This window comes from Helicoverpa zea, chromosome 13, assembly GCF_022581195.2.
Source record: "Helicoverpa zea isolate HzStark_Cry1AcR chromosome 13, ilHelZeax1.1, whole genome shotgun sequence".
In the NCBI taxonomy this organism is placed as follows: Eukaryota; Metazoa; Arthropoda; class Insecta; order Lepidoptera; family Noctuidae; genus Helicoverpa; species Helicoverpa zea.
In genome coordinates, this window is record NC_061464.1 from 4,537,900 (window position 1) to 4,556,252 (window position 18,353).

The following is an 18,353-nucleotide window of genomic DNA, read 5'->3' on the forward strand; positions in this document are numbered from 1 at the left end:
TTAATTAAAAAAATATCGGTATCCATGTGTGTACAGAATAAAATTGCAACCGTGACAATGAACTGTCGTAACAATTTCAAAATTAAGCTATCTCGAAATCGCAATCATAAGCAACAAGCGTGTGAAGAGATACAGTCAACACAAAAAACTAGACGAATGATACAATTAAACGCAACGATATCTTAAATATCTTACCAGAAAACGTGAGAAAACATCCGACCTTCTGGTGTAAAACAATCAGCTTCTTTTAATACACACTGTCTTCTAATGTCACAACCACAGGTCACAATAACGGAACAAAACTTATACGCAAAAAGTGGACACGAAAAGAAATCAAACGATCGAACGCGATTGGCCGGTCGGTTAGAACGTTCGAATCCGAAATTCAAATCGGCCAATGGGAGGAGATCGCGCATGCGTGTAACGACGACGGACGCTTGTCGCGGACTGAGGCAGTTTCTCAAATGAGTGGTTGACGAGCCTTCTCCATTCACACTGTCAAGTTAATTGTTTTGGTTACGTGACATTTTGAACCTTAACCTTCCTGAAATTAGGTAGTATTTCCTTTGGAAGATTTTGGCGGTTAGGACCGTTTAAGGCAATAAGAAACACATTGCCACCTCGGTCGCCTTCACATGCACGGGAGTACACTTTTTTGCAATGTCTCGTTTTAATTTTCTTCTTATAATTTTTAAATGTTACAAGTTTTATTAAAGTCAGTTTGATTCTGGCTTATAAAATGGTGGATATATATTTCCAATTATTTATGTTAATTTAATGGAAAATTATAAGTTTTTTGATTACCTGAATTATTATATTCATTGATGCATGCACACTTAAAAATCTCAATAAAGAAAGTTTTTGAAGTCATATCAAATGATCATTATATGAAAAAATACATGCTTATCCAAGCAGGTCGTTGATGTTTTTAGACTTAACAAAAATACCTGTGAGACGTAGCCAAGGCAACTGTATGACAAAGTTCCTTGTAATTTAAACCTTATATCCTTATGAATACGGTAGAATTTGCATTCATGATAATTACTTACCATGCTTAAGACTTGTAACAATGAAACATTTTTCAGTGTAAAGAATTTTCGTATTTTTTTTTATGTGTGAAGAAGTTGTATTTCAAATTATTATTTAACTTTATATGTGTGCTGTGTTACATTTTATGGGTTAAAACCCTCATAAAATGTAACACAGTTATTATATTATTTATTTAAATATTAATATTTAGAACAATGAGGTGCTACAATTAAAAAAAATACTTATTCTCATCATACTTTTGCAACTATGAGATAATAATTTTCGTTTGGTATGAAGCAATTTTTATAGGTTCAGAGATTCAAAAGTCAGAACGCATTTTTTGCTACTAAAGGTCAAACCAGTTTGACTGTTCCAAGTTATAGATTCGTTTATCAGAAGGAAGTATTATTATATTAATAGCACGAATATTTTTTACATCTCTCTACGCAGAAAATAACAGATTTTTTACACCGCTATACTCCTATAGAACACAACAGACATCTGTTTTCAATATAGTTATCAAATAGTTAGTTTAATTTTTACCCTTTCATGGCGACAACGTTTCTTATAAGTAATACCACCTGGAAATCTGGAACAATTTATTTTTAATTCTCAAAAAGAAAACCTCCCGTTGAAACAATAGATTTTTTGTTTCATACGTTTTTGTGAAAAAAGTCATATCAAGATTATGTACCTTTAGATAAATGCCTACTCAAATGGTGTATAACTTCAAAATAAATACAACTTAGTAAAAAAACATGCCTACTAAGTTTAACCGTCACAGCATCCATAAAAAGATCTATTAAACATGATACGCTACCATTTCTAGCTTAACTTAGCTTGTTATTTATTCAAACCCCATTACAAATATGGAGAAAATATTTCTGTTACATATACGGTTATTTATTTAATTTATAGAAAAACATAGGCAATTATTCCCAGGTTGGATAGCCTTGAACTGTAAAAGGAGGTAGTATTTAGGTTAAACAATGTGTTTTGATTATATACTGGCTAATTAAAACGTAATTAGCTTTAGTTTGTGTTGTGGAAAACTTTGGTAAAGTTCTAGAGATATGATCACCGTGCCATGGAGAATTCCTAAAAAAAATCATTTTCATTTTCTATAAAGGCTGGCTAGAAAACATAGCATTAAAATTGGCGAAATGTCTTAATTCATTTACCACTTAAAATTATGACCATCATGCAATGGTATCCCAATTATTTAGGGTCGGCGCAGCATGTTTTCATCCTCCATACTCTTCTATCTGCTACTTAAAAACAACAACTTTAAAAATAACCTCATCAATTTTGCATATTGATCGAGTTCATCATCCTCCGAGCCTTTTCCCAATCATGTTGGGGTCAGCTTCCCAACCCCAACATGCAACTGGAAGCCGACCCCAACATAGTTGGGAAAAGGCTCGGAGGATGGTTGGGGTCGGCTTCCAGTCTAACCGGATTCAGCTGAGTACCAGTGCTTTACAAGAAGCGACTGACCTCCTCAACCCAGTTACCCGGGCAACCCGATACCCCTTGGTTAGACTGGTGTCAGACTTTCTGGCTTCTGACTACCCGTAACGACTGCCAAGGATGTTCACTGACAGCCGAGACCTACAGTTTAACGTGCCATCCGAAACACAGCCAATGGTGTCTAAGATATACTTAGAAAGTACATACAAACTTAGAAAAGTTGCATTGGTACTTGCCTGATCTGGGATCGAACTCGCGCCCTCATACTTGAGAGGTTGGTCCTTTACCCACTAGGCCACCACGACTTATATCATATTGATCGAGTTATTTTCAAGTTAATCTTCTTGAAAACAATCCAAAACTTCAACAACAAAATAATATAAAAATGGTTTTTAAAATAATGTCCGCTACTCAACAAGCAACACCGATCCCAAGAAAAGTAGAATTCTGCATTCAAAAACAAACAAATCGATAGCAGAATTTCAATAATTCGAAATGCGTGGAACCAAGAAAAGGGCCAAACAAGAAACAGGTACCCGTCGGTGACCAGTTATTGACCAACAAGCGTTAAACTCCGCATAAGCAGTACAGTTAAACAAATCAACGCGTTTTGAGTTGACTCCTCAAGTCATACTGAGCAAAGTTTATGTATGCGCAAGAATGTTGAAGAAATATATATCTTAGAAACTGTAGAATATAGATGATTGGATCTTTTCACAGTTGTGTGGGCAGATAACAATTTTAGCATACTTTTGGAGACTTGCAGACATAATATGTATAGTATTTTTGCTGTGTCTGAAATGAAAAGCAATGACTAATATTTGGGAAAAGAATGCCAAACTAGACAGTCTTTTACCAGAAATGAACATTTGTTCGAAAGAATCGATTCAAAAATGATAATAAAGCCAAAAGGAGCCTTCGAAAGGACCCCTAAAATTCATAAGATTACAAGAAACTTGTTTTGTTGGTCGTCAAGTTCGTAAGCGGATGGTGGAGGTCGTTCGGTAACATTCCACATCACTGATTATTTTTAGGCATTTGCTAATAACAGGCCCACAAATTATGTTGCTGTTGCCGTTGATGCAGAAAAAAGAAAAAAAATGTTGAAAAAATGTGTGAGAGACGTTGATTTGTAGGAGGAATTTGGTGGTATGGTAGTAGCATGTTGGTACGTTGGGGTTGGAGGGAGAAAAGGACGAAAAGGTGGGTGATGCCAGAAATGACATGATAATACAATACACAAAAAAATATTAAGTCGAAAATAACCTGGGATGGAAGGGGTTTAAGAAATGTAAAACATATTTTTCTATAAGATTTTTTTGTGAAACGCATTTTTGAGAAAAATTTATAGAATCTGGTACTTAGCTGACTGGATATTTAGCGAGCACAATTTAAAAAGGATATCATCGATCTTGCCAGCGGATTTAATAAAGACAATTTTGCTGCATATTGACTAGGTTTTACATAGCTTATAAAGAATGTCATAGAGGGCACCACGTCGGACAGATAAGTTTGGAAGAAGAAGACAAATATTGCGCCGACCCCTAATACTACTGGGATAAGCGCAAGAGCATGTTGAAGCCTGGGTGTTAATTTAATTTAGAAAGACCTTAGTAATAAAAACCCATATGGTAACTACTATGTACGTACCTACCTAATAAAGAACTGAGCAACATCTCATCTCAAATTATCAAATCAGCACGAGTATGCTTATAAAATATTCCATGTTTGCACTCCACGAAATGTTTTGGCAGTGAAGGCTCCGCACTTATTATTAAAACGTCCGTCGTTCAATGAACCCTATATACATATATTATTGCGTGCTGAAAAATACATAACGCGATCTATAATACTGTACCGTTAACTAAAAGTATGACTGGACAGTAACTTTGTCTACACCTCTATTTTCATGATATTAGAGGTATAAAAAGAGACAAAGTTGGGAATACCGTGACCGTGACCAAAAAAATTACCGTGCAATATAATAATACAGTAATCAGTCCAACTACTGACATTAAATTCTTAGGTATAACTGTAGACAATTACTGCAATTGGAAATCACATATTAATTACGTATGTTCAAAAATAAACAAATTCGTTTACGCACTAAGACAGCTTAACAAAACTGCTACACAATCCACAGCTATTGCTGCTTACCATGGTTATATAGGATCAGTTCTGCGATATGGTTTATTATTATGGGGCAATTCAACTTTAATAAACGAAGTTTTCTTGGCACAGAAACGTTGCTTAAGAGCAATATGTAATGCTGGTCCCCTTGATTCGTGTAAACCCCTATTTCAGGAAACTAAAATACTTACAATTTTTTCCCTATATATTATCGAGATTGGTCTTTTCGTTAGAAAGCACCCACAATTATTTCAAAAAGTCTCAGAAAACAGTATATTTAGCAAAAGAGATCCTAGTAAGATTCTTGTACCTAAATGCAGAACTACTCTGTACCACAGAAATTGTATGTTCATGTGTGTAAAAATATATAATAAAATACCCCGAACTATTAGAGAACTTCCATTAAGATTATTTAAAGTAAAAATGAAGCAATGGTTGGCACAAAAATGTTATTATACTATTAAGGATTTTTTAGAAAATAAGTAATTAGTTTGTAATTTATATAATTTTGTAATAAATAATAATGTACCTGCCCGAATGGGCCTTAATTATTGTATGCCCAAACGGGCTGATTGTTGTACTGTATGTATATCATTATATCTAACACCTGTAACCAACACAATCAACACAATAAAGATTACTTTTTTTTTTTTTTTTTATACCTAAAGGGTTTATTAATCTCTGGATCTATTTAACCAATATTGAAAATTTTGTTGCCCAAAGAAAGCAACGATATTTGTGAGTGTCGTCTGCTTTCATCCTGTTCTGATGAGATTTAGCTCCCTCAGGGTGCCGGTGAAGCCACGTGAAGAACCAGCTAAAGTATGAGGATGGATGACCATTCAATCTCGCAGTATGCACACAGTTTTTCATAGTGACTTGGCAAGTATAAGCAAAACAAACTCTATTCGTAAGGCGATAAAGCTTATTTAAGATTGACTCTCTTTATTGAAGTGTCATGTATTGGCTTTGCTTTATTTATGGCCGGTTTTTTTAGGATGCGAAAACTGTTATAATGTATTAGGTTCTAACTTCCAATGATTTAGGTGATCCCATATAAACACACGTAACAGCTATGATGTATTTTATTTCTAATAACTTTGACATGGATGTTTATCACAATAGTAGAAATAATATTACATATTACAACACCATTAGTATAAAGTAGAAAGGATTTAAACAAAATTAACAATAAATATTAAAGCTTTAACAAAATACAGATGACTAGATTACAATAAACATTTAAAATTCCAACAGAATAAAGCAACATTAGTAGTTTTAAACATTGTTCTTATTTAAAAACCAAAATATTTAGAGTACACGTAGTTCTTCTTAATTAGACTAAAAGTAAAAATTTTATTGATAAAGATTTGAGAGCTCATCTAGGAATGTTATTTCTCGTGAAAATCTCTGAAAAACATAAATGCAAGATCTCAGAAAAGAAGAAACAGTAGATGAGTACACTATTATAAGAAATGAAAGACTAACAGATCAGAATATATATATACTTCCCTGCCGATTTCGGCTATGGTGACTGCTTTCAGTTATCATTGAGAGAAGAACTAGGATGATCAGCTCTTCTATGCGCCCTTTGATGGCTGCAGTACCCTATTTTATGTGTAAACGTGCGCGAGCATTGGCTGCACGTTAGGATACCGTCCACGTAGTTATAATGAATGGCTACTGGTGTTTTAGCCTTAAGAGCATCACGCTTCGCATCCAGTGCGGATTTCCTTTGCTCTTCGAAATCTTTGATCGCATTTTTAAGTAGGCCTCTCCATTCAGGGCGGCAAATGGCTTTTGTCTCCCAGTTCTGAGGATCAATGTTGCACCTTTTCATGTGTCTTTTCTGAACATCCTTGAAGCGTAAGAACTGGCCACCTTGTTTCCGTCTGCCGTTCTGGAGTTCAGAAAAGAAGATGCGCTTGGCCACCCTATCATCATCCATGCGTAAAACATGACCGCACCATCTGAGCTGTCGCCGCATCAGGTACGCTTCTATGCCGCAGACATTCGCGCGTCGTAGCACTTCGGTATTTCTAATCCGATCCGACCATTTGATTTTCAGAATGTCTCTTATGCACTTTAGATGAAATCGGTCCAGCGCCCGTATATGTTTCCGATAGAGGACCGATGTTTCAGCCGAGTATAAAAGATTTGGGAGGACTATGGCCTTGTAAACGGAGATTTTTGTCGAAAGCTTCAAATAATGTGTGTGTAAGACCTTGGCTCGTAATTTACCGAAAGCAGCTGATGCAGCGCCAATGCGATGGTTTATTTCGGTATCAAGGTCACACTTGGATGTAATTGTGCTGCCCAGGTATTTGAAGGTATTCACTTGCTTCAGCTCAGTATCGCCAATGTTTACCTTGACAGGTTCTGTAGCTCCTTGAGAGTCGCTTGCCATTACCTCAGTTTTCTTAACACTGATTTTTAGACCGAAACGACAACAGACTCTCTGAAGGTTAGTCATCAGGTTCTGGAGCTCTTGTGCAGAGTTGGTAACAAAACACAGATCATCAGCGTACATGATCTCCGTTATAAGAGCATGAGATACTTTAGTATATGCTTTTAATCTGGCCAGGTTGAAAAGACCCCCATCAGTCCTGAAACGTATTTTGATTCCAGCAGAAGTTTGTTTGAGCGCTTCACTGACAACGACAGAAAAGTAGAGAGCAAACAGTGTTGGCGCAAGCACACAACCTTGTTTGACCCCACAGGTGACAGGAAAGAACTCTGACTGGTCACCATTATAGGTAACACAGCAGGTCATCTCGTCATGCAGAAGGCGAATCATTCTCACAAACTTCTCAGGACAACCTAATTTTGCCAGTAAAGTCCAGAGGGCTTCCCTCGGCACGCAGTCAAAAGCTTTTTCTAAGTCCACGAAGCACATACACAAAGGTTGGCCTTGTTCTCGGCTTTTTTCCTGGAGTTGCCTGATGGAAAAGATGGCTTCGCCGGTGCCCCTGTTAGGTCGAAACCCAAACTGAGTTTCTGGCAATATGGCTTCGGAGACTGGTAAAAGCCGGTTGAGAAGAACTCTGGCAAATATCTTCCCAGGGACAGAGAGGAGCGATATACCCCGGTAGGAGTTGCAGTCGGAACGGTGTCCTTTGTTTTTATACAGTGTCTGTATACGGGATATTTTAAATTCAGGTGGTATTGTTGTCAACAGATCAGAATAAATAACTATTCAATGATAAATATCTAATTCTTACTTATGTTAACTGTCTGTATGTCGTGCTTTATCAGGAAAACTAAAGAACCAATTAAAATGTCTGTTACGCTGACAGTCTTAAGTCTGAAAAGGGACATATACTATATTTTATCCATTCACAGAAAGTAGTCCCTCTGGAGGTGGGTGAAACCGCAGGGTATCGTGAATATCCCATCATAAGCCTTGAATCACAGTAGAAGTCCCTAAAGAAGAGATAGCATAATATCATTTGTTTAAGTACAAAATACAACACCTATCAGGACTACTACAATTTGCTTTAAGAAACTTAACATAGTTCCAAGATTAGCCGGAGACATTTTAATTTCTATAGTAACATCTATTTCATAATTCTCAATAAGGGTTAATATTTTAGGTCGTAATTCTTTGACTTCAATACTAAGGCGAGATTCCACCAAAACTGTTCGCGCACAGAGATTGCAATTTTGCTGTCATTCGCACGCAATATGTTACTACTTGCTAGAATGAGTAGACCAGTAGAAACATGCATTACAGTGCCACACATCGGTGGAATCCCGCCTCTATGATTGTTTTAGGCCGTTTGAGTTAAATCTTCTTCTTAGTCAAGAACCAGGTTTGCATCGGTTCAGCTTTTCCCTTCATGGAGACGTGGCCACGGTATGTCAGTTCAAATCGCTCGTCATAGTTATCTGGACGCATCAGGTAGCTGAAAAGAAATGTCATCATTATTGTTGTTTTATTTGTATAAGTAGCTTTCTTCTAATATTATTTGTACTTTGTGTTATTGTGAATCGTTCGTCATCAACTCCAGAATAATAGTTTAGATTAGTTCAATATTTTAGCTAGGCATATACGTATTACACCTTACTGTATTCCTTTATATACAAGTTTGTTGTTTTCTTCCACAGAAAATCAATATTTTTTACTCAAACTATGCAAGTAAGAACATGCAAAGATTGTCCACATTTTATATAGTCAGTCACAAGATTTTTTTTAGTCAAAGTGAAGGCGGGCACGATGCTTTTGAAGGAAAACGTTTAAAAGAAGTATGGATAGCACCTACAAAAATATCGACTCCGTCTATAAAATAGGAAACTACTACACATACGGCTTCCCAACATAGAGGTAAGAAGATTATGCTGCACTTGCAAGATTTCTTACTCAAACGGAGGGGTGCAAACTGATTTCATGGCTATTGTTTCACTAACTGTTCTAAGAGTCAGTGCCTCCTTAAAATAACTAAACACAAATACAAAAATAACGTCAAAAACCAAAGTGCCAAAAGCAGCAAAAAATTCTGTGAAAAGTTTTATCAATGCAAATATAAATTTTGATACTGGTGCAAATTAAAAATTGAATGGAATCAAAAGTCAAAATGATGTTTCTGAAATTGTAGATAATATTTCTGATTTTGCCTTTTGAGTTTTTATCGTTGTTTTGTTGTAAATTATTGTGGTGACTATGGATACGTTTATGGATTACTATTTTGAGGGTGTGTTCAGTAATATGGATCGTGATTGTTTGAATGAAAGATTGAAGAGGCGGGAACTCGTCGAGTATTTTAGTACTGTCATTGCTGGTTGTGCGAGAGGTTATATTTTTGTTTATTTGTTTATTATTTCATTCCTATGATTCTGTTCTGTTTGAACTTGAAAAGTTTCTACGATAATTATTATTATATAGTTTTCATTTTTCTTTTTCTTTGTTCACCAGGTGTCTTTTTATTAAATTTAATTAAAGGAATGGGAATTGGTGTAAACCTGTCTTCATAAGAAAAGCCCTCCTCATTTACATTTTCTGATGTCAGACATTTAAGAATTATTATTTCTTCCAGGTCAGAACCACTCAGATAACACCTCATGCAAGAACTTCGTGATGTCAGCTTTGAGGTACCATAACAACTGCAAGACAAGTAACGGAGACGTGTGCCTTATGGGGAAGTACCATAATCTGCTGTATGTGGCCATGAAGCTGGCTTTTGATTGGAGCCTGCAGGACAATGGCGTGGTGGCAGCATTGTTGGATGAGCTGTACGGTTGTGAAAGGACGTTTGAGAGGATATTTTTAGGTAAGTTGGAAAATTACTAGAAATAATAACTGTACAAAATTAGCTGGTAGATAGAATAAAATACAAATCTACTTAAACTAAAATACGAAACATGAAAACCAACATAAAGAAAACTCTCTATCTCTCTTTCCTGTTCTTACCTATGTAAAGAAGCTAGGTAATATTTCTAGTGTTATTTAAAAGTAAATAATTCAATATTTACAAAGTCTATTTCTAAATGATAATCTACAATTTTAGTCGTAGTCAAGTTCACTAAAGAAATCTTTTTTTTTCAGGTGCAATTTTTGGTACATCAGCACCATATTTTTTGGCTGGATGGAAATCTGATTTCACTGACAAAGAAGAAAATGTTCACGCATTAGTATTCTTCCTAGACCATGCAACTAACGCTAATCTTGAATATGAAGAGAATGGCAAAACTTATCGCTTTATAGATGTGCCTTTAGAAAGCTGTGGACATGCATCTCCAGTGAGGGTCGTGATTCAAATGGGAGCTTCAGAAATGTTAATGATACTACTAAGATTCGGAGCTAGAATAACGTCAGATGCAGTCTCAACGAATCCAGTAGAATCTATTCTGGATAGACTTAATGAATACAATAGAAAGTATCCATACGAACTCGTATCCTGTTTGAAGTTGGCTATGAGAGCGGTACCAAGCATCAAACTATCAGTAGACAAAGATGTTTTTAAGAATATGGAGCTGCCTGAAGACTATAACTATCAGAGAAAGTTGATGCTAGAAAAGTATGGAGATATTCTAGAAGACCATTTGGTGCCAAGTTCGAGGTGTGGATTGAAACCAGTGGAGTTAAAACATTTGTCAAGATGTGCGATAAGGCATATTCTTTGGCAGAACTTTGAACTGCCATTTGGAATACAGAAATTACCAGTTCCAATGTCTTTGAAGCGATATTTAGATTTGTGTGAGGATTAATTTTTTGTGATATTAATGAAGTGTAGTTCTTGTGAATTTTTTAGTGTAATTTTGTGTAAGTTATGATAAAATGTCAAGCTTGGTCTTAATCTTCTGCACTTACTAAGAGTATTGCGTCCATCTTAGCATAGAACTTTTATATTTTGGACAAACCATCTTACCCATAAGTATCCTCGCTGACGTTGATAGTGCCAGGTACTCCAGTGGTCTCGCAGCGGCTGGTCAGATTTACCGTATTCCCGAAGAGGCAGTACCGTGGCATGCGGTGACCAATTACCCCGGTGACAACCTCCCCAGTATGAATGCCGATTGTGATACCCTAGAAAAAATATTCAATATAAAATCTGAAAATTCAGTAAATGCAAAACAATAAATTGCCCGACGGAAAGTTGTAAGATGACAAAAGTTAAAAACATATAAATGTATAAGAAATCAATCATTTACGAGTATGTAACCAAATCTATGGTAATACTTACAACAGGGTCTCCATCAACGGTGACTGTTTGAGACAGGTCCATCATTTCCAAAGCCAGGAGTGAAATGTGCTTGGCATGTCCCACCTCATACTCTGGGAGACCAGATACAGCCATGTATTTGTCACCAACTGTCTCAACCTGAAAGTTGAGTAGGATTTGTAGAGAATACGAGTAGCTTTATGGCGTCAAGTTTAATTTTATCCATCCTTACAGAGGAATTGATGAGCTGGTTTTTCAGCATCTAAATATAACTATTTTGTGGATAACTAGAATGTGGAAAATTATTTACATTACTGCAAAGAAATGAGAGCTTCAGTGACTTTTGTTTCTTTGAAATTTATGATTCGTTACTTTTTTTTTTTTTTTTTTTTCCGACGTCAAAAATCATCAAATGACCCCTCCCGCTGTGGGTTAGCAGCGGTGAGGGAGTGTCAGACTCTTACTGACTAAAAACCGTCGTGTTCCGTCATAGGCCTTTTATGTACCAGGGCCGCGGTATCTCTTTCGAACAACCCGCAGCCCCGGCAGGATGATTCGTTACCTTCAATATGGTTATAAGATTTACCATCAACTGTCACTTCGTAGAATGATCTTCTAAAATATAATCATTATCTATCTGCCAACTAAAATTATTCAACAATACCTTATAAACATTAGGATTCCTCTTCGGATCAGTCAGCACATCGAAAGCCGTATACAAATCATTGAGCATCCTAACAATCTTCATGGCACCCTTATGGTCGGTGTGCCTGGCGCAGTAGTTGGCAAAGCCCACGATGCCACTGAACAGTAGGGTGACAGTATCGTAGCGGCGCGCCGGGACGGGACGCTGGTGACGGAGTTCGGTAGCCACGCTGATTGGCAGGACTGAGTAGAGGAGTCTGTGAAGTGAAGGTTCATTGTTGTTAATGAAGGTAACGAACTCTTTGAAAAATATAGATAAATTGATGAGACTGTTTTTTAATGAATGGTTGAAAATACATAATTAATCTTCAATCAAATGGTTAAAGACCATTGAGGATTCGATCAGAGAATTTGGTTGATAGGTGGAATTTTTATAGTCTATCAGATGTTTCCGGGGAAAGAAGATCTTTTTCATCGAAATTATCCCTTTCGATTCAGATTAGTTTGGCCACGAACGTTACTGCATCAACCACTACTCAAAATCACCCATGTATTTGGATGTCTTATGCCGATGACGTCATTCATTTCATATAATGTAGAACAATATCTTCAAATACCTGTCAGTCTTCTGTTTCTCTGAATCCAACTCTCGGAATGTCTGTTGCAGTTTATCAGTGAGCACCTCGAGGTTCTGCGTGAGCTTGTAGTCAGCCTCAAACTGTTCAGACATGAGTACCAGGTCTCGAGTCGCGTCATGCAGTGGAATGTCGGCGATGCAGAGGCCGCGGCTGAGGAATTAATTATTTTATTAACTGTTATATGAGCACCTGGATCACCAATGAGAGACATTGAAACGTCTGTTAGGTCGTGTGTTAGCTTATAGCCAAAAGATAATGGGAAAACTAATTTCCTGGTAACTTCAATCTGAGAGTGTAAGTCAAGAGCATTATCAACAGGGCAAGGATGAGCGACTTTTAATGTGAGTTTTCATCAAATCATCACTTAAAATCAGGTAAAATGGCGAACGTGAGCTTATCTAAGTTATTCAGCTAAGAAGTTAAATAAAATCATGATTGTAAAATACCGAGTCAAATCATCCAAGTTGGTGACGCTGGGATAGCACTGGAAGACCACCACATCGGTCTCCGGAATGTACAGCATTTGACCCTGGAAGAATGCATAAATGTATAAGTGCAAGAACTACAAGTCCAAAATATTCACAGACTACTCAAACAATTTAAAATACTAGAGTATTTTTGTATATGCACATTAGGGAAGTAAAAACATCTCTTGCTTTAAATAAAATTCTATAAAAAGCCCATTTTATTCGTCGCAGCTCCTAGAAATCATCTATGATCTTCCCACTTCGAAGAGAGATATGTATAAAGAAATACCTTCAAACGCAATGAAGCAATATCTTCATCAGGAGCGGTAACAGTCATTTCCTCAGGCTTGGTCTTCAATACGTAAACCGTGTTGATGTGTGCCAGTACGTTGGCGAATGTCATCTCTAAGTGGGGTCGCACCTGTAATATTCGCCACATTGTTTAGCATACTATTTTTCTGCAGTTTCCTTATGTTATTAAATACTCGTTTATACGTAAAGACATATGTAAAGACTGAAAGAAGATGCAACAAGCAGAAGACCAAACACTACCTATTGCATGTCAGGTTTATGTTCAACATAACACTGATATAAAATGGACTGATGAGGACCCAACGATATTCAACATTGTAGTAAATACAATTGTTATAATATTTGGTTCTTCAGATTTCATTATGTGACCAACATCTTTAAATACATATGTGATCTGATTGTATATGTTTGAACCTTCACACATTTTCGGTTACTACCCAATAACCCATTAAATGACCGATTTATCACCATGCTACATGCCATACCGTATCCAGAACATCAGTGATCTTGCACCCCGGCTTGGTGACTCTCGGCATGAGACGCGAGACAGTACGTCCAGCCTGCACGATGTTCAGCTCGCGGTCGAACATCAAGTGGAAGGGGAATACGCGGCAGAAGGTTGCTGGACTCACTTTGGGCTCTGAAAGAAGATTAAGTTTTGGTGTAAAAGTGATTTGCGTAGAGATAGGAAATTCTTATTTCTTTTCAGCTACAGGCTTGCTTTTGTGAGCTGCAGGGATGAACAGAACATGCCTTGATGACATAATATTCTCAGTAGCTGATCGTAATAACTATTTAGTAATCTGTACTCAAGGGTGTGAAAGTACCATTTGGACATACCGACATACAAACTCTATAGTTTATGTTGCTTAATAAAGCTCTAAGAACTGATTCAAAAATGCATGACACTTTTTGGCAGTACTTCGTTCGTTTAAAAAAATCAATGTTGGTGTGTTATTTAGAGATCTTCATCTTCTTTCGTGTCGATGACATGACATATATTGAGACTACACTATGTCAGCCCAATATGCCGCCGGATGCGCTCATTAAGTCTTTCCGCGAGCAAGTTTCAGGGCACAGGACATTTATTGAAGGACTTACCAAGCGACAAAGTTTCGATTTCAGCCATTTCGGGAGCACACACGCGACCTGAAGTAGATGTCTCAGTAATCAGGAACTGCACGTGATCGCATTCCTCTTTGGTCTTCAAGATCTCAACCTTCACTTCAGTGTCGTGAAGTTTACTGGCTACCGTCTAAAAATATATAATTTGAACATAAATTTTACAATGTTAGTTATTTTTTTGGTTAATCAGAATCTTGCTTTAAGAAGATGGGAGCACAAGATCCAGTATGGGACGATCCAGGGTCACACAAACCTTTTTCAGGCCTTCGTTGACAGGTAATTTAAATACACTCAGAGAACTTGTTTCGTCACTCCCCTTCTAGGTTTACTAAGGGAGACAATTCGAGAAGTAACCGACTGTCAAAGTTGAATATAGGTTTTAAATAAATTGCAAGGATTACAGCATAAGGAAACCACTTTAGACTTTGAAACCGACCTTTACAATACCAATGACGATATGCTCCAGCCCCGGTCTGTCGGAGTAGTAATGTAAGACCAGAGCCCCGTCTTCTGGTCGTTCAGTGCAGCGGAATGATGGCGAGCGCATGCCAGGGTATAACGTACCCAAGTGGTCGTGGAGACCATCCAAGTTCTGCAAAGAGGATAACATATATTTGCTAGATAGCTGATAGATTAATATTAAATGGAGCGTAAATTGCGAAGGCGATTTCAACACAATTCCAAATTCTGATCACTAGAAAATTGGAATGATTGACTACCTACTTACTAAGAATAAATGTTCAGATGATTGGGAAGGTAAATTCCATTGTCAAGGTATGAATTCTCAAAATCAGCCAAAACAGCTGATAGAACAGTATCTGATAATATTGACAACAAACACAGTAGCGCCAAGTGGTTTAAATGGAAAACTTTTATCGATCTCATAATAAGCCACTCCCACCTGTTAAATAACAGCTGCAATTAATTATTTTAATATTTGGGTAGGTACTGGGCAAAAAATACGATTTAAAGCACTACTATTTATGCTAATGTTACTCTTCAAGTTTTAGTTGAATATTGCATTCATAGATGGCGCTTTCTTAAACATTAATATTTATGTTGTGTCTCGTATTGATTATTTCACACTTCAATACTCGAATACGGTCTTTACAAGTATAGTAATAGGGTCGCAAATCAAATAACCTGCAAGAAGTCCCGCGGCGTTGCACCAAGAACTTGCAAAATCTTGTCATATCCAGAGTCTTGACAAAATTCGAAGAAAGTTTTTCCAAACAGCTCCAAAATGGCATCAGCTGGTATTTCTGGGAATTACAAAATATTATAGTGTAAAAATATATTTTAGGTAAGACTAGGCTGTGTTTGACGTACCTACATATTATATAAACAAAGTACTTAAAAAGACATGTTTATTACTTCTAAAGACAATTAAACTAGATTTTAAATGATCTCTCTGAATTTACAACATAACTTATAGATTTAATTTGGAAAAAAAGGAATTTTTGATACAGGTTTTGATTTGAGAACAGTGAAAAAAGTGTGAGCCCTATTCTCACACTTTTTTCACTGTTCCCAAAATAAGTTGCCAATTTGATTGCACAGTAATATCAAAATCATAATAAGTATTTGACTTATTCTAAAGTTTGCATTTCCCAATATGGAACATAGGTAGTTATGACAAAAAACTTACGTAAAACTTCAACGGCAGCTGTGATCAGATGGTACGTGATCTCATCCTCGTATATCTGCCGCACCAAGAAACTGCCTTCCATCGCCACGTCGGCCTTTTTCCTGAAAAAGAAATATTTTTAAATCAAAATTACTATACTTATCTTGCAATTGTATTGGATATTACTAAATAAACAAGAACACCGAGCTATTCAAAATTACTTTAAGTTAGAGACATGAATCTAGGAATTTGTAAGTGCTAACTTAAAGTAGGCTTACGGTCAGTTGCACCTTTTAACGATAACGATAACCGAACTACTCTTAGTTCAAAGCTCAAATCACCGATTTTTCCAATGGTCGGCAAGTATACGGATGGTTATGTTTTGATTATCTTTATGGTGCAACTGATCATTAGACTCTGCTGAACTCCAAAAGCAAAGAGAATAAACATGTAAAAGACGTAAATTAAAGTAAACTGACTTGATAGTCTCCCATGTTTCTTCGTTGAAAGTTTTCGTCACCAACAACTCAAGCGCGTAGTTTACGAATCCGTACTGAAAAAATCAAAGAGTATTCTTATTTCTATTTATTACTTCATTTTAAAATTATACTTATTGCTTGAAACTTACCATGTTGAAGATTTGTTATTTCTGCAACAAAAGAAATAAATATGAATAACATGTTACACGAGTCGTAATGTAGCCAAAATTGATTTGAAAACAGTAATTTTAAATGCTAACGTAGTCAGTATCACACGGTACCAAATGTATGATTCGACATTTTGTTTGAAAACGCCATACCACAGCCATACTAAGAATAACTTTTTAAATGTAATTTGAGTCATAATAGTTTTTAATGATAACAAGTAATGACAGCAATTTGAATTATTACCTACAGTAAATAATTGAATATTTAAATGAAGTTGAGTCACGAACGAGGCGAGCCAACGTCTTACTCGTTAATAAATAAACAGACAAAGCGACAATAAAAGTAATAAGTATGACTTTAAATAAAAATGCTGAAGCGTTCCTTTCTTCATTGAGCAGAAAACTCATTTTCCCTCGATCTCCCACTTTGAACACAATAAATGCCGTTTTTGTGTTAATTTTCTTCCTACGAGACGTTGCGATGAAAACGAATGAGAATTTATTCATCATTATTTTTCTTTGAAGTATTGAAGGGCGGGTAAATGAGATTGGCACGAAGAAAAGTCTACAAAAATGTGGGATGAAATCTTCGAAATTAACATAATGAATTTGTCTATGGTGTGTTTATTTTGAAGTTTTCTTGTTTATTATAATATTGATTGTTCTAAAGTAATAATATAGTAAACGCAGAATATGGGTGTCCTTCAAAAATACATTTGGTTAAGAAAGGTGAAAACTCAAGATTGTCTTTTCTTATGTACTGTCATAAGCACTTATGCTACTCGCTATGAGATGGCAGCACTGTCCCACATTTTCTTACTTAACCGCGAATCTATTACTCACTAGATGGCGCTCTATTGCGCATTCATTTTGAAAAGAAAAAATATAATTGTAATAAAAAAGTTAAAACGTGTAATGTAACCCATAATTATTTATGTCTATGTTAGTAATACTGTTAAGATAATATTTAAGAGATATATAGACAATATTAAGGTAAATCATACAAGCAATAACATATTTTTTCTCGATTTAAACGCAAAACTAACGTAATCCATATAAATTATTATGAACTACATAATACGGGTAAAATAATATTCCACTTTTTATAACAACTTATAGTACAAAAAATATGCACATTATTATAAAAAAAAATAACAATAAACTATAACTGCTTACAAAACAAAAACTAGCCAGATTTGATTATAAACACTGAGAAAAAAACTCACCTTTTCCAATCCGAAAGTTAGAAACAAATTCACAAGGTTTTCAAAGTCGATCGTAATGAAGCCATATAAATATAATACGTGTGTTTGTTTTTGTTTTAGGCCGACGCGAAAACCACCCACATTACTGATCGCGCCAAGAGTCTGGCGGCAACTGACGTACGCCTGTCATTGGCTGGCACGACTAACGAGAAATTACATAGAAAACTACGAAAATTCAATCAAAATTCATACAATTAATACTTGTAATATATTTAAAAATATGTAATATATATTTTTGGAATACTTAATTATCAGTTTGCATAGTTTAACTAGAAAAAAAGCTTGAGTTTACACTAGGCCACCAAGCGGAATTTTCCTGAACTAAAAGTTTTGACTATTG

At 36.0% G+C, this 18,353-nt stretch overlaps 3 protein-coding genes across 3 annotated transcripts in view; 1 reads left to right on the plus strand and 2 right to left on the minus strand.

Annotated features, from left to right (window-relative positions):
- Nucleotides 1-448, minus strand: part of LOC124635763 (glutaredoxin domain-containing cysteine-rich protein CG31559-like) — a 92,968-nt gene extending 92,520 nt beyond the window's left edge. Inside the window, exon 1 of the mRNA XM_047171715.1 lies at nt 196-448. The gene's annotated coding sequence lies outside the window, so the exon portion shown is untranslated. The remainder of the gene's footprint in view (nt 1-195) is intronic.
- A 5,250-nt stretch (nt 449-5,698) lies between these two features.
- LOC124635960 (guanylate cyclase soluble subunit beta-1) lies at nt 5,699-18,121 on the minus strand. The gene is made up of 16 exons (XM_047171924.1): nt 17,975-18,121; nt 16,731-16,751; nt 16,582-16,655; nt 16,124-16,224; nt 15,619-15,737; nt 14,912-15,067; nt 14,452-14,605; nt 13,836-13,990; nt 13,328-13,459; nt 13,018-13,100; nt 12,551-12,721; nt 11,953-12,190; nt 11,310-11,447; nt 10,995-11,152; nt 7,817-8,534; nt 5,699-6,128 (listed from the first exon to the last, which is right to left on the minus strand). Exons 2-15 carry the CDS (start codon nt 16,731-16,733, stop codon nt 8,414-8,416), a joined length of 1,803 nt encoding a protein of 600 aa, XP_047027880.1. The 5' UTR covers nt 16,734-16,751; nt 17,975-18,121; the 3' UTR covers nt 5,699-6,128; nt 7,817-8,413.
- On the plus strand, nt 9,248-10,848 carry LOC124635961. The gene is made up of 3 exons (XM_047171925.1): nt 9,248-9,419; nt 9,663-9,896; nt 10,172-10,848. The coding sequence occupies exons 1-3, from the start codon at nt 9,290-9,292 to the stop codon at nt 10,831-10,833; spliced, it is 1,026 nt and encodes a 341-aa protein (XP_047027881.1). The 5' UTR covers nt 9,248-9,289; the 3' UTR covers nt 10,834-10,848.
- Nucleotides 18,122-18,353: the final 232 nt, after the last annotated feature.

Bases quoted from the DNA above. Each gene is read 5' to 3' on its own strand.
- LOC124635961 (XM_047171925.1), top strand. From the start codon at position 9,290: ATGGATACGTTTATGGATTACTATTTTGAGGGTGTGTTCAGTAATATG. The intron at 9,420-9,662 runs GTTATATTTTTG...TATTTCTTCCAG, and splicing joins CATTGCTGGTTGTGCGAGAG to GTCAGAACCACTCAGATAAC. The intron at 9,897-10,171 runs GTAAGTTGGAAA...TTTTTTTTTCAG, and splicing joins GTTTGAGAGGATATTTTTAG to GTGCAATTTTTGGTACATCA.
- LOC124635960 (XM_047171924.1), bottom strand. The intron at 16,225-16,581 runs GTCAGTTTACTT...TTTCTTTTTCAG, and splicing joins GAAACATGGGAGACTATCAA to GAAAAAGGCCGACGTGGCGA. The intron at 13,101-13,327 runs GTATTTCTTTAT...GCATTCTTCCAG, and splicing joins TTGCTTCATTGCGTTTGAAG to GGTCAAATGCTGTACATTCC.